This window comes from Terrapene carolina, unplaced genomic scaffold, assembly GCF_002925995.2.
Source record: "Terrapene carolina triunguis isolate 2854851 unplaced genomic scaffold, T_m_triunguis-2.0 Scaffold192, whole genome shotgun sequence".
Classification (NCBI taxonomy): domain Eukaryota; kingdom Metazoa; phylum Chordata; order Testudines; family Emydidae; genus Terrapene; species Terrapene triunguis.
The window spans coordinates 3,848,681-3,874,646 of record NW_020664543.1 but is presented as its reverse complement, the minus strand read 5'-3'; the positions used below and the strand labels follow the sequence as shown (position 1 = coordinate 3,874,646).

The window sequence follows — 25,966 nt, the reverse complement described above, 5'->3', positions numbered from 1 at the left end:
TGGTAGACTGTATTCCATCTATAAATCCTCAACCACATCCCTGTAACAGACAGCTTTAAATAATGCAGTGGCGTTATTTTTTATTTTTAACCACTAGATCATATTCCCCGTGGAAAACCTTCATGAAATTCCCTTTCTGCATAAAGGGCTCAAAGTCAGTTCCCAATGAAGAGAGAGAGGGCCCAGCCAACGTTTGCAAACTGACAAAATTAGGGGATTTCTTTGCATTCCAAAATTGGCCTCATTTCTACCATCTCCGTCCCTCCATGAATTCCATCTTGATTGATTCAATGCTCAGCACTTTGAGCCCTTGGGGGGTTGAGAGAATGGGACAGAGATGTCGTGTTTGTGTCTGGTTATTTCTTTAATTTCTCACTGCTACGACTCAGGCGATGGAGGGAGGCAGATGAAGGCTCGGGTTCCTCTTTGCTACACCCATGCCATGATTAAAGAACCCAAGCTTCAAGGACAGAAATGGAGAACCACCAATAACGGAGGCGCTCCAAAGCTGGGGCCCAGCCCCACACAGCAAATGGCCTGAAATCTGCGTGCCACAATGCAGTTACATTCAACATGCTCCTAACACCATGCACCATAGGAAGTCACTGAACTGTACTCACCCCCAGCTCTTCCTCACCCACCCCCCAAACACACACACAAACAAAAACAGAGCTGCAGGATGATCTTGTAGGCTGAGCATGAGCCATTAACTTACAAATTTCCATCCCAAATCGCACTGACTTTGAAGTCGCCTTGGGCAAGTCACTTAAAACGCCGTGCCTCAGTTTCCTCCTCTTTCAAATGTGGGTGGTAATCATCAGCCTCATGGGGAGGGGAAAGAAAGATACAAGGATTCACTTCAAGTCCATGAAGTGCTCTGAAGAGATGAAAATGTATGCGCCCGGTATTATTAATTTAAAAACAAATCTAGGCAAGGAGCTAGGAAGCCCGCCAACCAGCCGACAGCCAGACTTTGCAGTGGAGGAATAGCTAATTTTGGAGTTTGCAAATAATCTGAAAGTGTAATGAAGTTGCACAATAAATCCCCCATCTCACAAAGCACTTAAGCACATAAGCAGTCCCATTGCCATCCATCAAACTAGTCACATGCTTAAAGATTTGGCTGGACTGGGGCCTAACTAACCTATGATCCCATATGGTTTTGGTTTTGTTACCATATTTCCTTTGTCACACTCACTGATTTTGTCTAGTTTTAAATTAAGTTGTAATCTTCTTGGGGCAGGGTCCCCGCCTGCCTGTGTGTTTGTACAACACTTTCTGCAATGAGGCCTGATCCGGACAAGTGGCCTTCAGGTGCCATCACAACACACAAAACAATGTTCAGAATATGCAGAAGATTTAGACTTTGAGAATCTGGAGGGAATGACACTGGAAGAAAGTGCCCCAAAATTCCCTGGTGTGTCATTTCCCTCCCTCTCTTTAAGCAGATCAAAGGGAAGGGAGCAGCATTTAGACTTTAAATTTACACCTCATTGTTTTTTTTTTCCCAGCACACCAGTAACACTTTAATTATTTTCAATTCCTCATCATAACAAGCACCCAAGGTACAAAGATGAACCAGAATAAACAAGGTCTGATTAAATACATAATTAATGTTCCACTGAACTTGGCATATATGAATATTAATTAGCAGGAACTACTCCACTGTTTGGCATTTCCTGTCCTGACCAATTTATTCTTTATGTTGCCTGTTCCAGCCTAGGAACAAATTAACAAACCGTCGCCTGGCCTGCTGAAGCCAGTCAACACAAAACAAACTCAAGAAGCAGGTTTCTCTACTCAATTATCTTTCCCACACTTTAGTCAGCCTCTCGCAGATTTGCCTGAAATGAAAGACAGTCTCTTTGCCAAAACTTAAAGGCACTCTCCTCTTAAAGGGGGTCAAAGTAAACACAAACTCATCATCCCTTGGGGGATTCATGGGAAGGAGCGTGGCCTGGTACCTAGAACACAAGCTTGTGAATCAGGAGTCGTGGGTTCTATTCCCAGCTCCGTCAATGCCCCAGCTGGGTGAACTTTGGCAAATTGCTCACGTAAGCACTAACAATGCATTCGGTTCCACACCAGACAGTCCCTGCCCCCAGGAGCCTGCAATGCAGTGAATGGCTTGATTACCCCAGCTGCAAAATGGGGATTCCAACTGTTGCTTACCTCCTTGGGAGGTACTGCATAGTCGCTGAATGCTCCGAGATCCTTCGATTCAAGGATTGCATCCGAAGAAGTGGGTTGTAGCCCACGAAAGCTTATGCTCAAATAAACGTGTTAGTCTCTAAGGTGCCACAAGGACTCCTGTTCTTTTCTCGATTCAGGGGTGTGTTTAAGCACCGAGCATCACAAAAACAATTAAAGCAAGTGACTCTGGTAAGAGGCAGACACTCACATGGCCTCAGCCGGCACACAACCCTTCTTTGCAGGGAGGCGGGAGAAGCTAGTGGAGGAGCTGGGTTGCAAGTGGGGATGTGGGGGAGCGATCGGAGAGAGACGGGTGGGTAGGAGCGAGGGGGAGATCCCAGCATGCTGGCTAAGCTTTGGTTAGTCGCCTGAACCAAACCATCAGCAGGCTGCCTGTCAGGAGGGCTGGCCTGAGGTGTCGCCTTTAATACTACGCAGGCATTTCTGGCACGAAGCTAACGAAAAGCAGCAGCTTTGCAGAAACAGCATCTGCCATTACATGGACATTAACCCACCAGCTGGAGGGACTGGGCAGAATTTAGGGGCGATGTGTAAAGCAGGGGAAGTTACACCTCGGTAAGTGGTTGCAAAGGGTTAGCGTAAACCCCAGACAGGAGCTGGGAGCGAGAGGTTTCATTACCTTAAACCTCCTAATATCCTCCTCTTAGCAGCTTTCCCTCCTACCCTCCTCTTTTATGGCTGAGTGTGCAGATCACATCAGCCTAGACTCCCTTGCAAGGACAGTTGCACGCTGGTAGCTGAATCTTAGTGTATGTCCAATGGTAGCACCTCAAGGCTCTAAGATCCGGGGCCTCGCTGCGCTAGGCGCTGTACACACACACACACACACTGTAAATAGACAGGGCAGAGGAGGGAAACGGAGACGCAGAGATGAAGTGACACAGTGGCAGAGCTCAGACTAGAACCCAAGTCTCCAGGGTCCAGGGCCCTATCCGCTAGACCACACCGTCAGACTGAACAGGTGCCCTGACCCTATGCCCTTGCCCTACAGCACACGGCATCGCTCTTAGCCGTAAGGCAGGTATCCTGAAGATGCTACACAGCATGTTTTCAGTGAGCTACAGGAATGTCGTGCCACCCATTCCAGCAATGCAATCCACTCGCCGTTCTGTTAGTTTGGCACCATATTTACTGCTTACAGCATCCCCCACCCCCCAGTTGCCCTCGGCAGTTCTGAAAAGTTTTTGCTTTATAAATCATTGACCAGGTAGCTATTCTTGCAGCCACTACACTGACAACCAGGGAGGAAGCAGGGAAACAAGCCTGTGGATTTTCCAAGGCAACATTCTCCATAAAACCCAAGACAGATTGAATGAGAAAATTAAGCCATAATTGAAGAGAAGCAAGTGTGCTGTAGCAGTGAATGCAAGACACGGGGGGAGAGAGGGGGTCGGAGTCTCCCCTGCTTTGCTCCTTCAGTAGCCTTTACACCCATGCAGAGTGACTGCAGTGTGGATGTAAATCTGGCATCAAACCCAAATTCTCCACCTTCCCTGCTGGGAGCTCTTTTACATCCACTTAGCACAGGTATAAATCAGTACCCAATGTGCAATGCAGAGACGAGTCACGCCCTGGGGGTCAGGACTCCGGGGTCCCCGGCTCCGCTCTTCCAACACTCTGTGTGTCTCAGATAAATGAGGGGAATAATCACCTAGCAGAGGAGGTAAGAAACCTCGGCAAGGTGCTCTGAGATCCTCTGATGACAGGCTCGACATAAGCAGCAGCAGCATCAGTTGACACTAACACATAAGTCTGCTACCACCAAACAAATGGGATTTAACTACGTTCACACTGACAAAGATGGCCTGGCCCAATTTCATGAACCAGATTGTGGTAACGGGTGGCAGTAGGAGGCTACTGCATGCAGTTCTACCCAGGATCCGCTCGGTGCACGCTCACCCCAGCCTCAACTTCTCCAGTTTGCAATGAAACCAAACAAAAACCCAGCAGCTCAATCCAACAACCCACCACGCGAGCTTCTGCACCAGGGCGCTCCCTGTAGCACGCTACACTCAGCAAAACTGCCCCGCGCTGCAGGAGTGTGAGCTAATTATGTCAGGCTTTCCACTTATAGGGTTATAATTAAGGGAGAACATTACAGTGTTTACAAACCTCGCGCGGTGGAAAGAGGCCTCATCAAATTTAACCTGCCGGAGACGTGACACGAGGCACTGCTGAGTGACGAGCAATGCCAGGGGAGTACAATGCTTTGCAAGGAAAACAAAAAACTTAAGTGACACCTGATTTTTAGTTCTTTAAGTTGCCTTTTAAATGCCACGACAGCAGTTGGGCATCCTGGGGAAATCCCTGTTCTAGGACGAGACAAAGATGGGTCAGATACTATGGTGATGGGCTCTATCACCCTTCTCCCTAATCCCAATGACTCCACCAGTTCAGCTTCCCTTCTCGAGGCCTTGTCTTCACCTTGAGGAAGACTGCTCCTCTTCCTACTCGCTCACCTGTGGCTGACACCTTTGGTCTCTACACAGCCCTCGCAATCTCTGGCAACAGTGCAGAGGAGGTGTCGTGGCAGCGCCATAATAAACGTTGAGGTCCCAAAGGGCAACACAGCCACGAAATGAAACAGAAGGCTGGATAAGTACAAACCCCACCGTCAGAGGGGTTTGCAGCCAGCCTGCGAGTTACCAACCTTAGAGACTCCCTGTGCTATCGCATCACTTCCTTAGACAGGGCATGCTGGGAACCTGCCCAGGAGGCATGGTCCAATGGCCAGGGCTTTGGACTAGAAGTCAGGAGACCTGGCTTCTATTCCCACCGCCAACGCTAACTGAGACTCTGGGCAAGTCACCTCACCTCTCAATGCCTCAGTTGTCCAAACTGTGAAATGGAAATAACGATGCTTGTAGGGGGCTTCAATTTCAGTGGACAGCACGAGACGGATGTTACACTCATTCACCTCACCTGTGTAACAGGCTGGCCTGCCTATGCAGTGCTAATGGAGACACACAGGTCAACCGGAAAAGAAAGCGAGCCCCCACTCTTCTAAGGACGGAGCTCAATATAAACATTGCCCCACTCATCGATACTGAAACCCAGTCAACTTCAGCCTCAACAACAAGGCCGTTTCCATCTCGCACGCTTTGCCAGCCTGTCCACTGGAAGTTAGTGAAATCTGCAGGGGCTGCATCAAAGCTTGGGCTGTCTGTATCCCTGCCTTGCATGCACTTGACGGCCTCAGGAAAAGACCTTACTTGTTAGCCCGGGAGCCTTGCAGCAGGAGATGAACAGAACTCACTTGCTGAGCGGTAACAGATACATTCACAGGGCGCTGCTCTCCCACACCACTCTAAATGTTAAACTTTAATGCTGTGACCTTTAAGAAGTAAGAGATCATTTCTGAGGCTCAATAATTGCCCAAGGGGGGCTTTGTGCGGTGTCAGAACAAAAAAAAGGTTACAAGAGCCTCTTCCAAGCAACGGAGAGATTATGGTCATTAACCTATTGCTTTGGGTGACACTTTGTTCATTCCTTTACAAAGGTTTGTTTCTTCGGTGACAGTCCACAGCTCCTTAGCAGACGCCGTGCAGGACAGCAAGAGACAAATGCAGGCAGGCACCCTATTCTCTCCTGCGCTTCCCGACAGCTTCGGCTGAGGGATAAAATCCAATTACGTTGTTTTCGACTCAAACGCGAGTGACCTTTTTCTTTTGGTTTCTATTTAAAACTATGGTCACCTTTAAAGCAGCTACCGCCCTATCGTCATGCTGTTCATGAGCACTCCACACTGCAATTAGTGCCACTGTTGATTAGTATTTGTTTTGCAGTAATGCTTAGGAGCCCCACTCCTAGTCCAGGTCTCCACTGTTCTAGGTGGTGTACAGACACAGAACAACGACAGGCAGTTTCCCTTTCGGAGGGGAGGGGTTTGCAAACGCAAATGGAGACGTCTTTGCTTTAAACTAACCATTACCAGTGTGTTTCTTTTTTAAAATGTCAATATTCCTAGTGATCGTAAGTTTGGTAGAAGTTTGCACCTAGTTTGGGGCAGGGACAATCTTTCGGTTCTGTGTTTGCACAGCACCTACCACAATCAAGTCTAGCACTGCAGCTCCTAGGCACAGTACCACAATCCAAATAATACATCTTAACAAAAGTCTGATTTGGAGGAATGTGTCAACTTATGTCCCCTGGCTCTCCCAGATGGCGAAAGAGTCCACACTGGAGGTCACCTGCTTTAATTAAAAGGAATTAAAATCAGTTTCATCTCCAACACAAAGCAAATGTTTTCTTTATCTATTTAAAAAACATTTTTTTACAAATTCCTATTCAATTAAGATCCACAGATTTTATTTTAGATCTCTGAAAGCACTGTCTGTAGTTCATTAGTCAGAGACCTCTAATCATTAAGACAAATTGTTTTCTTGTGCTGTAGTTTTCGAGTTGTAAGCACAGATTCCAAGTTGTTACAACTCAGCAACTGGGTTTATAATGTATGGGATGTGCCAGATTGGAAGAAGCTGAATTAAAAACATCAGAAGGTGGAAATGGATTTTTTTTTTTTTAAATCACAAACTACAAAATTCCTGAGAAAGACAGAGAAAAGCCACTCAAGGAATCAGACAAATTGAAAGTTTAAGTTTAAGCCCAACAAGAAGCAATGGGCTTAAACTGCAGCAAGGGAGGTCTAGGTTGGACATTAGGAAAAAGTTCCTAACTGTCAGGGTGGTTAAACACTGGAATAAATTGCCTAGGGAGGTTGTGGAATCTCCATCTCTGGAGATATTTAAGAGTAGGTTAGATAAATGTCTATCAGGGATGGTCTAGACAGTATTTGGTCCTGCCATGCGGGCAGGGGACTGGACTCGATGACCTCTCGAGGTCCCTTCCAGTCCTAGAATCTATGAATCTATGAATCTATGAATCATGAGCAGATTTTCCTAATTTGGGAGACCAAGCAGGATTTGCTTGCATACAGAGAAAGTTACACACAACTCATCTTGCAGACACAAGTCACGCTGACTCAATCAAGTGGAGTTTTCTGGTGGAGAGTCAAGCGTTCAGAATTGGCCTAACTCTGCTCCCACTGAATTCAATGGTAAAACTCTCCCCGAATGCAAAGGATGATGTCAGCGCTTCTGAAAATTCACGTGGCCAACTCTCATGAGTTTATCACAAGTCTCACGGTACTTGGCATTTTTCCTAAAGCCACCCACGGCTGAAATCACTCTTATTAACTAAGAATCCCAACTTGCATTTAAAAAGTGTTTCTAGTTCACATAGTTAAAGAGAAGAGCTTGAAAATGTGAACCCCAAACACCCCAACAGAAGAGAGCAACTAAAAGAACCTCATTTTTATAGTTTTTTGCATCTCATGATATTAAAGCAAATCTCACCATATTAATTTTTACAGCAACCATCTCAAACTCATGTCAGTGAAATCTTTACACCACACTGTTGTGTACTCCCTATTCATCTGCTGCACACATCATGGACCTTTTAAATGCCACGACAGCAGGTCGGCATCCTGGGGAAATCCCTGTTCCAGGAGGAGACAAAGATGGGTCACATACTATGGTGATGGGCAAGGTAGCCTATCATCACCCCTCTCCCTAATCCCAATGACTCCACCAGTTCAGCTTCCCTCCTCGAGACCCTTTGCATCATGTCTCCAGTGCTTGCAGTCACGGAGTCCCACCAACAATATTTTCATCAGCCATAGGGTTATCGTTGACTAAAGCAAGGCTATGAATGAACAGGGCCAGTTACCTTAGAAAAAGAGGTGAATCAGATGGGACATGATAACGGTATGCGAAGTAATGACTCCTATAAAGAGGATACATCAGAGACAGCAAGATGCAGCAAATTCATAACAGATGAAGAAAGGAAACATGTTTTCACACAATTCAGAACTGGCCTGTGGGACCCTTTGCCACAAGGGATCATTTAGGCGAAGATTTTAACAAAAAAAGACTGGAGAGTTAATGGGGTAATTAGAGTTTCTGGAATTATCAGCGTATTAAAAAACCCAAAACCAAGAGTTTTTGAATGGAAAATGGGCATCAATCCATTGAGATATCAAGTCACAAGGCCTAAGGGCATAAGCCGATCTCTTACTATTGAGGAATGGTAGGAGACATTCCAATAACTTACTCCTGGGGAAATTCTGCGCCATTTCACATGCGCAGAATTTATGTCCCCTGCAGATTTCCTTGCTTCCCCACAGAAAAATGACTTTTTGACAGGGAATCCACAAGAGCGGTCATGCGATCCTCCCCAGCAGTATGTTTCAGTTGCCTAGGGCAGTTGGCAGAGAGGTAAATCACTGTGGGGCAGGAGGTGGGACTGGGAAACACCCAGCTGGTGGCTCCTACCCTGTGCCGGGCTCAGCTGCTAGTCCTGGCTGGGCAGGACGGGACTTCTTCATCCCCTGCACGGCATCTGGGGCCGGATGAGACCCACCCCCCCGATTTCTCCCCTGGCTGCAAGAATCACTGCAAACTCCCCCTGCTCCCAGCTTTCTGCACCCATCGCTCCTCAGCTGCAGGGGGAGGGATCCCTCTTAGGGTGACCAGACAGCAAACATGAAAAATCGGGATGGGGGTGAGGGGGTAATAGGAGCCTATATAAGAAAAAGCCCCCAAAATCGGGACTGTCCCTATAAAATCGGGACATCTGGTCACCCTAATCCCTGTACAGAGAGCTGTTCCCCCATCCGCCCAATCCCTGTGCATCCAGACCCCCTCATACCCAGTTCCCCCCACCGAGCCTCACCCCCCGCACTCAGAACCCCCCCGATGAGCCCCACTCTCCCTGCACCTGGACCACCCTGACGAGCCACCCGCACCCGGATCCCCACCTCACCGAGCCCCAACCAGCTGCACCTAGATCCCCACCCCACTGATCCCCACTCCCCCAGCATCTGGACCCCCACCCACTGAGCTCCCCACCCCAGACCTCTCTGCTGAGCTCTATCCCCCCACACCCAGAGATACACCCCCTCACTGAGCCCCAACCACCTTCACCTGGACCCCCCTGCAGAGTCCCATTACCGTTGCACCCAGAACCCCCAACAAGCACCTGTGCATCCAGATCCCCCCTGCACCCAGATCCCACACTGAGCTGCCCACACCCAGACTGCCCCAGAGAACCCTTTCAACCCACACCTGCAGAATTTTAAAATATTGTGCGCAGAATTTTAAATTTTCTTGGCGCAGAGTGCCCTCGGGAGTAATAACTGCCTACTGCTGAGTTTCTTACATCTTCATCTAAAACAGCTGACAGCCCACTGGGCTAGATGGATTATTCCACTGACCCACTCAGGCAATTCCTGTATTCCTATCCCAGACCGAAAGGCTCAGCATGCTGAATTTACTACTAGCCTTCATCCACCCTCTCGTTTGCTCACACTGTAAAATAAATACTCTGTGCAGTATGTCAGTATAGCCAGTGCTAACCAATGAGATATAGCACACACAGGTTAGATTTATGGCACCTGGGAGAATTTTAACTCAGAGATTCTTGGCTTTTGCAAGTTTAAAGCATCAACCCCAATGCTGCATTAAATGACATTTTATTTGCAGTTAATCTTGTACTTGCTCACTGGCCACTCAGTGATACAAACCTGTATAAGCTTTCGAGCAGTTTCAATTAATCTAGAGCAGGTTTTCACAGGCGCATGGTAAAAACCCCGGAATTTTTCCTACACTTGCAGCTAAGCACTGATGCAGCTATAGCATGGTGGACAATTGCTAGTACAGACAAGGCTGGGATGCACAAGGAATTACTGTTAGCAAAGCACTTTGAGATCATCCAACGAAAAGTGAAGCGGAGGTATTATCGTTCACCCTCTTTGGGATGAAGGAAACCTAGTTAAGTGAATGCCTCCACCGAGAGACAGTAGATGGAGCAATGAAGGACAGTGAAAAATGATTACAAGCTGAAATGAAGCAATTGATTTCGAAGAGACAAGCAAGCAACAGAAGGATGGAAAGAATGCACTTTTTGAAATGCATGAGCAGAAAGCACCCACACACACCCACACACACACACCCAACCCACGGCTACTACCTCCAGCTTCATGTTTCTACAATTTTTTTGGCATTTGGCTCCTGACTGTCCTTGAAGTGGGTACAGGAGCTGTGATCAAAGCCACGTAATTCTGAGCTTTTTCACGAGTCAACAGAACAGAGAAGCATCCAATAATGAAATTTAAAATTACAGTTCTGTCACAGCAGCGAGAAGCCACCCCTAAAATCAGAAAGCACACGCAACAGAACACGGAAATTTCTAGAGTCTCTGTTCTGATGGGAAGAGTGTCTGTTTTGTTTGAGCACCTTTCATTTAGTATGCGGTAGCAGCTTCCCTGCCACAGAGCGATACAGTCACCGTGTTTTGGAATCCTGCTTTCTCAAGCGAGCACAGAGAATCCAGCATTTCAGTCTCCCCAAGATCAAAGCTATGCAGATCAGTTTCCTTCCATCCCTCCATAACACAGGTTACATATCTAAATGAAATAAGGGCTCTTCTAACAAGGAAAAGAGATAGAAAGGGGAGGGGAAAAAAGAGCATACAAGGAAAGCAGCCTGAAAGAGTTATCCTGTCTTACCCCCCAGCGTAAGAAAGAATTACAAAGCAACTAAGTGTTGTCAATTTTAATGCCAGTCCTGTGATATCATTTTTCTTAAAGCCCCAGCTCCTGGATTCATGTGATTGTGAGAATCTCAGCTTTCTTTTAATTAACCAAAAAGAAAATGTTTCTGTCCCTCATGGTTGCAGAGCAAATCCCTATCCGCGCAAAGACCAGCAGACAAATAAAAAGCCTAACACACATTTTTAAGAGCTCATGATTTTTAACTCTCGTGATTTGGGGGGGGATGGAGGGGGGTCTGATATGATTTTTAAACACTTGGGGCTGGCAGTAGGGGGAGACCAAGGGAACTTAGAACACCGTGCAGAATCAGGAGCCATTCTCCTGAAACTGCCACCTGCTAATGTATATTGATGATTCAGCCTTTATAGGACTGAATAACATGAACACAGACAAGCAAGACCAGCTGTAGCAGATTTAAGCAAAAAGGTGCCCAGACGCTACTGCGATGGGCGGCGTCTGCAACCATGAAACAGCAATAAAAACAAAATGGCCATTCCAAAATCCTTGATGCGGTGGCAAGAAGGCTATCCCTCTCATCCAACCGAGGAAACGACATCTTCAGGAACAGGCCACTGCAAGTGACAAGGCGGATGAGCTAATATCTTTTATTGCACCAACATCTGCTGATGGAAGGGACAAGCTTTTGAGCTCCACAGAGCTCTTCCTTAGGTCTGGAGAAGGTAACCAGGGTGTCTAAGCTAAAGAAAAGGTCGGACAGATTGTTAAGCACAAGAGGGTCACACAGAAGGTCTGACAGACACTCTGGTTATCTTCTCCAGAGCGGAAGAAGAGCTCAGTGAAGTTTGACAGCTTGTTCTTTGCACCAACAGAAGCCGGTCCAATAAAAAAGATATCGCCTCATCTCTATCACCTCCGGGGACAAATACGGCTACACCCACCCTGCAACTGAAAGCAGACACGGTGCTTACCTGGAATGTTATGTATCGTTACAGCTAGAATGAGCAGCATAATTCGCCTCCAACTGCTACTTCCTGCGGTCAACGCGCTGTCTCCAGAAGTCTGAGATGCAGATGAGATTTCTGACTGGCTGGCTCCCATGCCTTTCCGTCTCTGATAGGGCTCCCCGTTTTCACCTCTGTCTGAGGGGGAAAGAGAAATTGACTCGAGATCAGTTCAGAAGGGAGCAGGCTCATGCTGGGAACCATTTGCCCCACCCACAACCAAAAAACCAGCCGGAAAGATGCTGATCAAACCGCAGCATGGAGAAGGTCACGCCTCTCTCAGCGTTCCATTTTGGTTCACATTATTTATGGTTCCACTGCAGCTGTAAGGTTGACAAGTGCTAGTGCAGACAGTGCTAGTGCAGACAAGCCGGCATTAAAGCCACCATGCCGTCTAGACCTGCGCTGAGCAGGTCTAGACAATGCGGTGGTTAAAACTGATAGGCCTATAAGGCAGCAATGTCCAGTCACCTTCAAACAAGGGGCAGGGTGGCAGTGATGTGGGGACCTTCCTGTGCTACAGGTACAGGAAAGGGGGGGAATTACAGGGTGTGACGTTATAAGATTAAAATAGGCCCATGTAAATCATTGTTGCTACCACTGTTACATAATTGCAACAAATCTTGTACAAAGTATGTCATGTGAGGTGTCAATGGAAAAGTTATAATTTGCTGAATATGATTATCCTATTTGTATGCATGCGTCATTTTTGCATCTGAAGTTATGAATATTGACTATGTACCTGTATTTCAAAGGTGTTTGCTCCTGGGGTAACACCCACCAGGTTTTTTGCCAGCACATTGTGAAGGGACTATTCAAGTTATAAACACAACTCACAATGAACCATGGAAGAAGCCTATCCACACCTGATGGACCTTCCTGAGGAGCTTCTAGCTATGGCCCCTGCTATGACTCATTGAAGCATGCAAGGGCATGTGAGTAGACCATGTGATGCTAAACTCCATCTTGTGTGCCTGTGCTTTCCCCCCAAACTATGCTGACTCTGAGGGCTTTATTTGGGATAATGAAGTTCCCCTCCACATGACAGAAGCTATAAAAGGCCCTGGGAACATCTCCATTTGTCCTCTTTCCTGCTCTGATCTCTAGACTATGTTCTTATACTAATGGGGGCATTCTAACCAATGGACTGAGGACCTTCCAATTATTTGGGAGCAACCAGAGACTTAATCAGTTAGCCGTTTATGTCATCACTGCTTTAAGCCTGACCCAAGAACTTTGCAATTATTGTATGTATTTGATTCCTTTAACCAATTTTAACTCTCACCTCTTTCTTTCTTTTTTATAAATAAACCTTTAGATATTAGATACTAAGGACTGGCTGTAAGCATGTATTTGGGTAAGATCTAACATATTCATTAACTTGGTGGGGAATGCGTCCGATCCTTTGGGATTGGTAGAACTTTTTCTATGATGAACAATATTTTCAGGAATCCTCATCCTATTTGACTTGGCTGTCTGGGTGCAAAGCCCAAGACTGAGTTGCTTTAAAGGAACTGTGTTTTGGCTTCTGGGTAACCAGTATTACAGAAGTTGTTTTGAGGCTAGCTTGATGAATCTACGTATTGAAATAACCATCAGTTTTGGGGATTGTCTGCCCCATTCTTCGCAGTTTGCCCTGATTGAGCAATCTCAACATGGCTCCTCAGGACCCCAGTCACACAGGGTCTCAAAAAGAACCAGCCCATTTCCATCCCCCACGCACAAGACCTGCCTCCTGGGAATCATAGAACTGGAAGGGACCTTGAGAGGTCATCTAGTCCAGTCCCCTGCACTCATGGCAGGACTAAGTATTATCTAGACCAGTGGTTCCCAACCTTTTTCGTCTGGCGGGCGCCAGACGATGGGCCACTGCAGACCGTGGGCCAGAGGACGAGCATCCGCCAAAATGCCACCGAGAAGCAGCAATGTCAATAGGCGTCGCCGCCGAAATGCCGCCGACAAGCAGCGTCATCCAGAGGAGTCGCCGCCGAAATACCGCCGACGCCGCTGGATGACGCGGCTTGTCGGCGGCATTTCGGCGGATGCTTGTCCACCAGCCAGTATGCGGGCGCACATAGATGCCCCAGCGGGCGCCGCGTTGGGAACCACTGATCTAGACCATGCCTGACAGGTGTTTGTCCAACCTGCTCTTAAAAATCTCCAATGATGGAGATTCCACAACCTCCCTAGGCAATGTATTCCAGTGCTTAACCACCCTGACAGTTAGGAAGTTTTTCCTAATGTGCAACCTAAACCTCCCTTGCGGCAATTGAAGCCCATTGCTTCTTGTCCTATCCTCCAGGATTAAGAACAACAATTCCTCTCCCTCCTCCTTGTAACAACCTTTCATGGACTTGAAAACTGTTATGTCCCCTCTCAGTCTTCTCTTTTCCATCTGTTGCTGAAGGAAGGCACCATTATATTCAGTTATGTTTTCATTCCCAGGTAGGGCGACCAATGTCCGGATTTTATAGGGACAGTCCCGATATTTGAGGCTTTTTCTTATATAGAAGCCTATTACCCCCTCACTCCCGTCCCAATTTTTCACACTTGCTGTCTGGTCACCCTATTCCCAGGTTTGGACCATGTCATTACCTATAGTCAGTGGCTGCTCCCGGCCACCTTCAAAAGACTTGCCTCATTTTCATCTGCTAGCATGTTTTCTGCTAAGCCGAGACTGCAAGACTCTCCCCAACCCAGGTTTCCAGCAGGACATTAACTGGCATCAGGCTCTCTTTTGGCCAGCATTTTTAAAGGCACGTCAGCAAAATCCAAACATCGGGGCTGTGAAAGGACAGAACGAGCAATGGCCTGCACTATAATCAAGACCACTCAGAGCGAGTCTCTCTCTGTTCATCTTTAGTTTGAAAAGGCGAGAAGAAGCCAAGAAATTACATGGGCAGAAATTCCTGAACCTCACACAGGCAACAGCTGCTGCTTTGCACTAAAAAAGATTTGACATTTTAGATGCACTTAACTCTCCCCCTCCCCCGACTCCCCCCCACCTCAGAATTTTAATGGCAAACAAACAAGTGCAAGAAGTCATCTGGAATTGTTTTGATTGAATGTCAATTGCTTCCCATGCCATTTCTAGGCAGGATAATGCTCAACTATCGCGTTGCCCATTGCAAAGCATGCATTTTCAGTGCCAATTAAGAAGCTTTGCATCAAAGTGCTCATGCAAATTGACCCACAAGGTCACCAGAGGAAAGGAGGTGTGTGTGTTGTCATTTTATAATTCACCTCATGCCATCTATAATAGGGGGAAAAAAGGAAAAGCACTTAAAAGCATTTTGAGGAGATGCTCAACAGCAACAACAAAAAAACACCGTCGGGATTACATTTTCAACACCAAAGAATCAGCACATTTTAGTCATCGGAAAAACGACAGGAAAGCTGGAAACAAAGAAATCAGACGCCATGTGACCAGCCAATTCTTCATGGAGGTCAGCATGGCAACCACTACAAAGTACCACGCTCCTGGGGTGTATCTGACTGATGTTACCCAGCTCAGCAAAGTAGTCTGCTCACAGATACTTGCGCTTCTCTTTTAAAGCAACATCTGCAGCCACGCTGGCTGTCACAACAGTAGCAAATACTACACAGGACCAGACACCCGGTCAGCCCAAAACTCGAGCCAAACCGACAGTCTGTGCGAACACATTTGCTTGCAGGATTTCATTCCAGTCCCCAAGGATAAACAGAACATTATTTGTCCGTGGGAAAGGAAAGCCAGTGAGTGATGCAGACCTGATCGCGGGGATTAAAAACCCTTGAGTGGCTTTTTTGATGTACAGCCAGTGCCTGGGCTTAGTTTGTTTATTTGCTTTTAACCGGGTAGCTCTTGCTTGTGTTTTTCAATAACTTAGTCCTTGGGCAATGGAGCATTCTACTCAAACATTCAAAATCTGGGACTGCCTAGAACTGGAAAGGCGGCATAGAGGACCACACACCTCATCTAGGTATGAGAGGGAGGGCCCATTCTGCCCCATCTTCTGACCAGCTAAATAATCAGCAGGCGTTACAGTAAACTATGAATGTGGTTGAAGACTCCAAACGTGAATGGAAGCTTCTGAGCCTTCACCCGGACCCGTAATGCCTGCAAGTGCATCACTTAATTGCAGAATGGGAATGGTTCAGTATTATCTATCCCCCAGCCTTGTGTCCCATAGGATATTTTCCTGTACTTTGCCCAGTCTCATTCCAAAATTTCCAAGCTCTGGGGCTCTCTGTCTCCCAGGGGAGACCATTCCACAGCCCAACAGATCTGCCAGGAAAATGTTCAGCCCAAACGTCCCCTCTCTATTTCATTGAATTCTTCCTTCCTTATGCACCACTGTGCATCAGGTTTATCCTTTTCAGGTAGTGCCCCTCTTTGGCCTCCTGCCTTCTACCACCACTCGAGATGTTCAACACCATGGGCCATCGCCAGGGCACAGGGGACAAACAGCCCTTCAGAGCAGATGGCAGAAAGAGAGCGCCACGTGTATGGGGAGTGGGTTGAAGCTTTCTGGGGCTGCAGTTTAACAGGTGCTAATGGTGTAGACAGTGTGCCCGAGAAGGGAATACAGCAGGGGTACCAGGGAGTTTGGGCATATGAAGAACCAGTGGGAATATCAAGCCCTGTAGCTGAAGATGAAGATGTACTGGATCTTGCTCTCCTGGGCTGCAGCTGATGTTCAGAGAAGTGGTACAGACTCTTTTCTCGCTGGTGAGCATTTAGCTCTTTAGGGGTCTTTGATGTTCTCTATTTATTTTTAAGACTGAGCTGCACAAGAGCCGATGCACACACTCTGCAGAGAGAGGAGGGAGCTCAACTTTGGCTTTTAAGATAGTGTGTGCCCGGCTTCCTAAAATAAACCAGTCTCTGATCTTCCACATTTCGATAAAATCGGGACTGTCCCGCTCTTTAGCCCTTTGTCCCACGTCCCGACTGATGTACAATGGGGACGCCATTTGTCCCAATATTCAGGTGAGGAGGCGGGCAGGGAAGTGAGGCGGGAGGTGGGTGAGGAGGCGAACGGGGAGTCGGGCGGCAGGTGGGATGGGGTGAGGAGGTGGGCGGATGGCGAGGAGGAGAGCAGCGGTCGGGCAGACAGAGGGGACACCAGACGGCTGGCAAGGAGACTAGCGGGGAGGTAAGCAACAGGCAGGCGGTGAGGAGGAGAGTGGGGAGGCTATCTGCTCCCATAAAAACACCCCCAGAGAGGCACTGGATTATACTCAATCCAACGAAGATGCAGCTTGGAAAGACGTGATGAAAAATATTGGGATTGCTGGATGTGGGGAGCAAAAAATGGGGATAACTACATGGAGAGGAAGAAGTTGAAAACCTCAGACAAAATGAATATTGTATTGGGCAGAACCCAGCCATCAGGTGGTACACCTAGCAGGAAAGGAAATGGAGCCACTGACACACCCTAATGCTAAGGGCTTGTCTACCCTAGGGATTTTTGTATCGGTGTAGCTACAGCCGTACCAATGCCTACTGTAGATGTGTTGCACTGGTGTGAACGGGGCAATTGCACTGGCGTAGCTTAAACCCAGGATACCCTGGAGTTTACACTGGGGCAAACACGTTGGTGCAAATACAACAGTGAAAAAAATCCCATGAAAAGACAAGGTAAGAATTGGTGCTCAGAAATCTGTCTTTGATACTTCTACCGCCTCAATGAATGCAGTATCTGAGCACCTCGTTATCTTTATGTATTTATCCTCCGAGGCAGCATTGGGTGATTCGCCCCATTGTACAGGTGGAGAACTGGGGCACAGGGAGGCCAAGTGACTTGCCCAATGTTACACAGAGCAAAGAATTGAACCTCGGTTTCCCAGGTACCAAGCCAACACTCTAACCACTGGACCATCCTTCCTCTCTAAAGAAAGATCCCTTCCACCTCTTCTAAAACTCATTTTAGCCGATCACTCTGCAGGGTTTGTATCCATCCTCTAGGTTATCAACATCAGGGTTCAGAGCAAGAAGGCAAGCTGAAGACACAGCAACGTTGATGAGGTTTATGGAAAGCTCTCTTCGCTGTAACTAGCTGGGGAGGGGTAATGAATGCCCCCATGTAAAAACAAACCTGAGGAAATTCCTGAAACGACAAAGCAGGCACGGGAGTAGGAATTACTCTGTCAAAAAAATGCTATGTAGTGAGAGAAAACCCATGTAGCTGAGCTTTGGAGAACAGCACTTAAATTCAAGTGACAAAGTTATTTCCATCCTTGCAGAATTTGTTTTCTTTAAAAGTAGTAATAAAACACCTGGAAAAGCATCTGATAGCAGCAGCAAGAGCAGAAGAAAAGGAAAATGGAGTTTGAGATGCAATTTTGCAATCCTCGTTTGCTGCAGTGTGGCCTCAAAAGCTGAAGGAAGAGGAGATTTTATGTTAGTCGCTAGAGAATTTTTTTTTTATTGAAAATTTGAAGATTTTGGGGGCCAGGTCCTCAGCTGATTGTAAGTCAGTTTCGCTGCACTCATGGAGCTACACAGATGTCTTGCGTCTGATGAAGTGGGCATTCACCCACGAAAGCTTATGCTCCAATACTTCTGTTAGTCTTAAAGGTGCCACAGGACCCTCTGTTGCTTTTTACAGATGTACACTAGCTGAAGCTCTGGACTTTCGCCCGCCTTTTCTATATAGGCTGGTTCTAAGATCTCAGTTGTGCTCTTGCCTCCAGTATTCTCCGTTTGCAAACGTTCTCCTGTGAGCTCAGACATTTTGCACGATGGTTTACCCGTTTGACCTACAGTGAAATTCCTGAAATTCAATGAGGGGTAGGTGCCCAATTTTCTCAGACGTCTTTGAAAATCCCAGCCGTGCTCTCTCCCCTCTACCGGTCAAGTTGGAAAATGGGCATAACATCCCTGTGCTGCAAATATTGTGGGGATTCACCCGTTAATGCCAGGAAAGTGCTTTGAGATCTTGGATGCTCAGCAAGAGAATACCATTGTCTGATACAACTGCTTCCCCTCTGATCTCTCACCTACAATTCAACAACTCAGCCAACCGCTGCATTGGGCCTTCTCTAGCGCACAGATTTTCCTCGTTGGCCAAGGTGAGACATTTCCGCCATCGCACATAAAAGATGCAAATACCGTCTGGGGAGCAGAGCACCTCTCCGAATATTCAAAAGACAATCTGTTGCCTAAGGATTTGGATTCAAAGCACCTACGTGGTACCCAGACGTGTTAGCAAGCTCATCAAGCAGACAGTGGGCTCAACTTTCCACCAATGCTCATGTTTCTCAAGCAGTTTAACCTTCTCAGATGTCCAGGTTGTACAGCTGTTGGGCCACTGATTGGGTAGCAAGCCGGTTTCCAAAGTCTAATTACGTGGTTAGAAGGGCTGGTTTCGTTGTAACCTCACCCTTCATCCGTTTTACCTTATTATGCGATTCCTTTTATAGTAACAGAATCAGATTATGCAAAGGCTACAAATGAAGCGTAACTGCAACACAGAGCATTAGTGTTGCTTGGGGCATGCGATGAAGTGTATCTATAGCAACCCTTATGGATTTTCCTTTCTGCATGTGAGTGTCCGATAAATGCAGACTCCAATATTACTGTTGCTACTTTTTTTAAACCAGATCAAGAGACACTAAAACACACACATACACCCCTAACTTGAACCATGGTAATGTTATCTTGGCTGCTCTCTCCTCTCTTATATAATCATTTCATTTAATATTGTGTACTGATGAGTGCTACTGAATACAGAGAAAGGAAGAGCGTGAGGATTGCATCACTAAATGTTCACGCATACTTTTTTTTTTTTTTTAATTTAAACTTCAAGGTGCAACCTGCCCTTAGCGTTTCTGATCTTTGAACACTGATTAAAATGTACAATGAGCCAAGAGGCTGAACACAGGCCTGGGAGCCCAATATCTCTGCCTCAGTTTCCCCCATCTCTAAAGTAGCGCTGGTAGTCATCTCCTGGGGTACGGAGAAGGTTAATCATTGCTTGCAGATAGAGCCCAGAGGCTAATTGAGGGCAGGAGGGTAATACGATGGCTAGAGTTGTTTTGTTCGAACCACCTGCTCAGAGGCAGCACCCTAACACGTGAAGGGGTTGCCCCTCTATACGTCAGGAGTGACGTGTAACTTGTTTGTACCTGTACCCCTGAGGAGTTGTTTTTGTCCGGCCTACGGGGCAGTGAAGAATCCTGCCACTGACTGAGCCAGTCCATTGTCGGGGGCACAAATTCGTAGCATGTCCTGTAGAGTCTGTGGGAAACTATTACTGTGCTTCGTTTGACAATAAACCTGGCCGGGGGCCTTCGTACCTTATCGGAGTCTGTGGTCTTTGGGGGTTCTCTCGGGGTCTGCTGTGTCAGCGATCTGCACAGAGCCAGGGCAGCACACAGAGGGAACACACGCACGCAGCCGACTTATCAACATTGAATAGAGCAGAGCACCACACCGGTGACGTCTGACAACAAATACCGCCTCATCACACCATCCCACCTCCTCCTTGGGCAGAAAGTTAGGAAGCAAAGAATATAAAGGAACAGGATAAAATCCTTGATGAGCTTTATTTGATACCCTGTGTCCTCCTGTCTGAAGCCCAGTTATAATGTCAAGTTACAGGGCCAGGATGAGAGAGACACACACAAAAATCAAGATGCGGCTGGTACCCAATATTCTGCCTGGAGCTATTTGACCCAATCAAAGAAAGTGCATCAATTCATAGCCCCATAGCACAAAGGCAGCTTTATCTCAGCAAGCTCCCTCATCAGCATCACCATTATGGGATCGTCCTCAGGTCGGCTTCCTTGCCGCACTCACCCAATCAATGCGGGAAAGGAGGGAAATCATCTCTAAGAGATGGGGGAGAAAATGCCTCCCCTGATCAGCGGTATTCAAGGAATGGAAATGTTAGCCAGCCAATCAGCAGGCACTTGTTATGCCCAAGGCCTCCCATCTGTTGTGTGGGGCTACACCGTTTGGCTGAATGTGCTGCAACTCCCCTTCCAATGTTTCTTCCTGTGCGTCCAACCTAGGGTGACCAGAGGGCAACTGTGAAAAATCGGGACAGGGGGTGGGGGGTAATAGGAGCCTATATAAGAAAAAGCCCCAAATATCGGGACTGTCCCTATAAAATCAGGACATCTGGTCACCCTAGTCCAACCATCAGCTGCGGGAGCACAAGTTCAGTCCCTATAAGAGCCCTTGTGCACTAGCTAGAAGGACACACACAAGATGTGTCTACACAGCAGTCGGGAAGCATGACTGCAGCGCACACACAGACCAACCTGGCTTCGATCAAACCTAACACGAACTAACCCCACCCACCTAGAACTCTGCTGGGTACATACTCGGGGGGCTGCCACTCTGCTGCCGCAGCTTCACTGCTAATGCTACTCGAGCTCGCTTTGCTCTAGCTAGATCAAGGGCCCGTCTATCCAGGAGGCAGTCCTCCGTCCCGATTGCACTAGACACACCACGGAGAACGGGGCTGCACTCAACGCCGTGGCGAAACTCCCATCGACTTGAATAGAGGACAGAGAGGCCCCACGCCGCCCACCTCCCGGCCCTGGCTAGAGTTGTCTGTGCAGGCAGACGAGGTGTCAGGCAGACCCTCGCGGAAAACGGTGAACCCTGCCAAGGGGTGAGCTAACTCTGCCAACACTCAGGGACTCAGCTCACAGGGCATGTCTGAGAAGGAAGACGGCGCGTTAACACGGTTACTAGTTAAATAAAGGTGACGATAAAAAGCACTGGCATCTGCCGGGCCGGCTACACCTCCCCAAACACACAGAAGCCCAGTTGCAGGGGTGTTCTGGGGGCAGGAGAGCCATGGCTCGGACATCCCAGCTGCCAGGGTGCAAAGTAGCACAACCCCATCTGCACTGAGGGCCAAATCAGCCTCCAGACACAGCCCCTCGGCCCCAGTCCTGAATCAGGTCCTGTCTCTCTAGCTGGCAGGCAGTGCTGCTGACCATCACCACACAGGGTGTCCCTAGTACGCAGCCGGACAAAGCCCGACTGCCGGATGCGCTCCTGTCAGTCATGTCCCATTTTAAAAGGCTGGCTTCCCGCAACAGGGCAGTCGCAGGCGAACAGCTGCTTATCGCTGGGAAATGAATCCAGCTCCCTGTAACAGCACCTCTGTGAGACCAGCACAGCCCGCAAAACAGAGAGCAATCAACACCCGTTAATTGGAGCTGATGCTGCTTAACAGAGCCTCGTTAGGCTTCCGCCAGCCAAGGCTGCTTGTGCTCCACCAGGTGCCACCCTCTGTTTATCAGCCACCTTGGGGATACTTGCATGCAGCCCACACTGGGCGCTCCACAGAGTACATGGTCCATCCTCAGGCGGCCAGAACAAGTGCCAGCACTAAGGGACACAAAAAAGCAAATGAGAAGGCAGGAACAAGGGGTTTGCCTGGCACGCTCGGGGAGCCAGACGTTCCCACAGTACGTGTTCCATAGCTAACCTGAGCGACAACTAGCCCTGCAGGGCACTGGGGCACCTGACCGTAACCCAGAGGCTTTGGCCTGCATTCGTTTTCCCCCTCGGAATCTCTGGTCACCTCCATTTTATAAATGGGGAAATTGCAGCACACAGAGTGAAGGGACTTGCACTTGCCCACGGTCACACAGCCAGCCGTCGGCAGAGCCGGGAACAGAACCCAGGTCTCCCGCGTTGTAGTCCTTTGCTTCAGCCGGCAGACTGTCCTTCCTATTTCTGAAGCCCCCATGCTGCTGCTTCTCTTTTGGCAGTGAAAAGAGCTGAAAAATTACCTGCATTGCCAAAACTTGACTTTCAAAGCAAAAAAAAAAACTAAGTCAACAACTTTGCTTTGGCGCCTGTTCTGCTCAAGAGCGAGTTAATCTCCTTTTCTTTCATTACAGTCTCCCCTTCAGCTATTTTTCATATGCTATTGCTTTTGGAGCGGCAGCTCTGCCCAAATTAGCATCTAAGAGGAGAGACAGCTCTGAGAGCATCAGACAGCCAAAAAGCCAACACTCCCTCTTCTCTCCCCTGCACCATTCAACAAAAACCCCAGGAGAAGAGAAGAGACAGTTCACGTTACAGCTCAATACGGCTGTCAAAACTGGTAAGTCCACGGAAAAAGAACAGTCTGTCACTCAAGCACCTAAATCCTTTTTATCTATTTTTGTTTGTTTGGCGTTTCTAAGTCACACCATTTCTTATTCCCCCATTGCCACCCCATATGTTGTGGGTTACATAATGAGGCACCAAACAGTGCACCGGGTCTCCCTGAAGGACAGTGATGGGCACCCCAGAAACAGCCGTAGACTCAGCACTTTGAAGTTGCAGCTGGGGCTCTGAAGCCCAACCCCTCTCTAGGCTTCAAAGCCTGATCTCCAGCCCAGGCCACAATTTCAAAGCACTGTCTACACGGCTATTGGTAGAGCACTAGCGCGATCCCTGCAAACCTGAGGCTGTCAAACCCAGCGGGAAGAATGGTGGCTGCAGGCTGTGCGGATGTACCCAGAAAGCCAGAGCTTGGATCACCTGAAGTGCCGCGTTCTCCCTTTGTGTAGTTAGGTGCCCCGGAGCCTAGAAATACCAGTGAAGAACCACGGTGGGTGAGAGAGACAAGCTTTTGAGCCACACAGGCCTGAAGAAGAGCTCTGTGTAAACGTGCAAGCTGTCTCTTTCAGCCACAGAAGGCGGTCCATTAAAAGGCCACCTTGTCTCTTGACTATCCTGGGACCAACCTGGCTAGAACAACACTGCAAACAACAATGAAGAACCAAGTCAGTTGGAACGTTCCAGCACCCTGTACCAACACCCTGCCCAATGCTCAGAACTGACGAGCACGGGGATTTTAACATGAAGCCAGTTCCACAATGTTTCAGCATAAGGGGCTGTGCTCCCCTAAATACAAACAGCCACATTTGACACCACATTTTTCTGTACATCACAAAGGTCTGCAGTGGAGACAGTGGATGCCCTCAAACTACAAGCCAGCTCTGCTCAAGATAATTAAGTAACCCGACTTCCATATACGCAGCTACCCCTAGTCATTCCTAGGCTACATAAAGGGAAGTCTGCAAATACAGAGGTAACATTATCTAGCAATCTCAGGCAACCGTGTTTAAGGGTGAGCATTGACTGCTAGCTGCAGCCCAATCCCTTCCACATCTATTTGCCACCAAGATGAATCTTTTTAGCTTTAATGTACACCCAGAGAAGGTGGATTTGCTACAACATATGCAGCATGATTCCCTTTTGAAGTACGAGGCGCAACAGACTCATGAGATGTGGCGTTAAGACTGCGTCCTCCTGAACATGGGAGCAAACTGCAGACACTGCGAAGTGCCAGCTGGTTGGCTGAATACCTGCCCACGGTGCTGCACAAAACTGAAGGTAAGGTTTTCCAGTTCTCCAGGGAGCCCTCTTCTTCCCTTCACTCCCCATTCGGTACCAGCCCCAAGCAGAACCAACTAATTCAACAACAAAACAGACCAAAAAAAACCCCAAACATGATGGCCTTTAAATGTGCAAAAACTGAACCGTATGTTTATGGGAGTGGGGCAGAGAACAGCAGATGCAACTCGACAGAAATCAACTCAGAACAAAATATTCAAGCCAAAACACACACACACACACACACACAAACACCACAATAGAGGAAACTTCCAACATCTTTCCAAAAAACTTTGCAAAACAATTTGTTCTGGCTCCAAGACTTCCTGATTGAGCCGCCTTCACAGTTAGCACCTAGCAGCACAGCAGAATACTGAGTCCAAATGCCAGTCTCTGCCCCCCTGCCCAGTTAGGGCTTGGGCTAGCCAGCGCTTGGGATGCTGCGGAACCCACTCCATTACTCCACAATAGGTCCCTGCTTTGCAAATCAATAGCCTTTCCTGGCACGCAAGACCTTTCCTATTCTATTCCACAGAGTTTCTTATATCTTGCCCATCACCCCCAGTATCTATGCACCTTCCAGTGGTGTAATAAGCAACATGTCTGGGAGGCAGCATTGCCTAGTAGCTAGAGGACTGGACTAGAACATAGGAGACCTGGGTTCTATTCCCGGCTCTGCCCCTTGCCTTCTTGGTGACCCTGGACAAATCATTCCCTGCTCTGTGCCTCAGTTTCCCCACCTGTAAAAGGGGGGTGATGATACTGACCTCCCTTTGTATAACACTTTGAGATCTACTTTTTCATTAGGTGTTACAAAAGGGTGATCACTGCACACGATCAGGGCTCCTACAAAAGCAAAGGGGAGGCAGGAAAAAAGTTACGTTGGTTGCTGCGCACCGAGAGCTGAGACACATGCATGCAGCTTCCCTGTTTGCAGGGTGGACGGGTGTCCCAGATGTCGACTCTGATGCAATGGGGGGTTCACATACAATGTTCTGTCCTTAAGAATGTACAACCCTTTTGCACATATGCATAGATACATTCACCCCGCCCGAGCGTTTCCCACCCCACAGATGGCAGTGTCCTCAGAGCGGTAGTGATGTCTTCTTCAAACCCAGAATATTGAAGTGAACAAACACCACTCAAGCGCCTGTAAACAAATGGAGATAAATGTCATGAGCAACGTTTTCAAAAGTGCCTGCATAACGTAGGAACTTAAGTCCCATGGTTGTGAAACTTTTACCCGCCCCCTGTACAATGAAATTATTCCACTGCCTCATCTATTCAGACAGCATGAGATACAAATGCCCACAAAACGCACCCTCAACAATAAATTAGAAACCTCGCACACGTGGGAAAGCGTCAGCTATTCCCATTATGATGACAGTTACCAGCCCTTTCCCCATTATCAAATTTCCATAAAAGATTCATTACATGCCTCTTGCTAATGAAAACGAATGGCCTGTCCAGCCCCTCAGCTGCACATTAGCCTGCCACCTGCGAAGATGCGTACTCATTCCAAGAACCGAGGTACATTGTAAATTAAAAGCAATTTTTACACTTAAAAGTAGCCTGCGCTGTGCATGATTGAAACGAACAAAAGCTTGGGGCGTAATAAATATTTGATTTGTCACAAATGTAGTTGAAGTGAGCTGTTAAATTAAGATGCCGAAAACACCTTGCCCACTCGAAATACCAGCGGATCTCAGAGAGAGAATAATGAGTCTGAACCTCCATCTTATATCAAAGAGAAACAGAACCACAAATAGGAAGGAATGAAAACCTTTGCTAGCTCCTCCAGGAAAGCCTCTTACTAGATGTCTGATTGATTCAGCTGTT

At 47.7% G+C, this 25,966-nt stretch overlaps 1 protein-coding gene across 3 annotated transcripts in view; it reads right to left on the bottom strand.

Annotated features, from left to right (window-relative positions):
- SLC39A11 (solute carrier family 39 member 11) overlaps positions 1-25,966 on the bottom strand; it is a 256,409-nt gene that overhangs the window by 104,710 nt on the left and 125,733 nt on the right. For all 3 annotated transcript variants that reach the window (XM_026654629.1, XM_026654631.1, XM_026654630.2), the window contains exon 6: positions 11,755-11,925. In XM_026654629.1, coding sequence (XP_026510414.1) covers positions 11,755-11,925 — 171 coding nt within the window. The remainder of the gene's footprint in view (positions 1-11,754; positions 11,926-25,966) is intronic.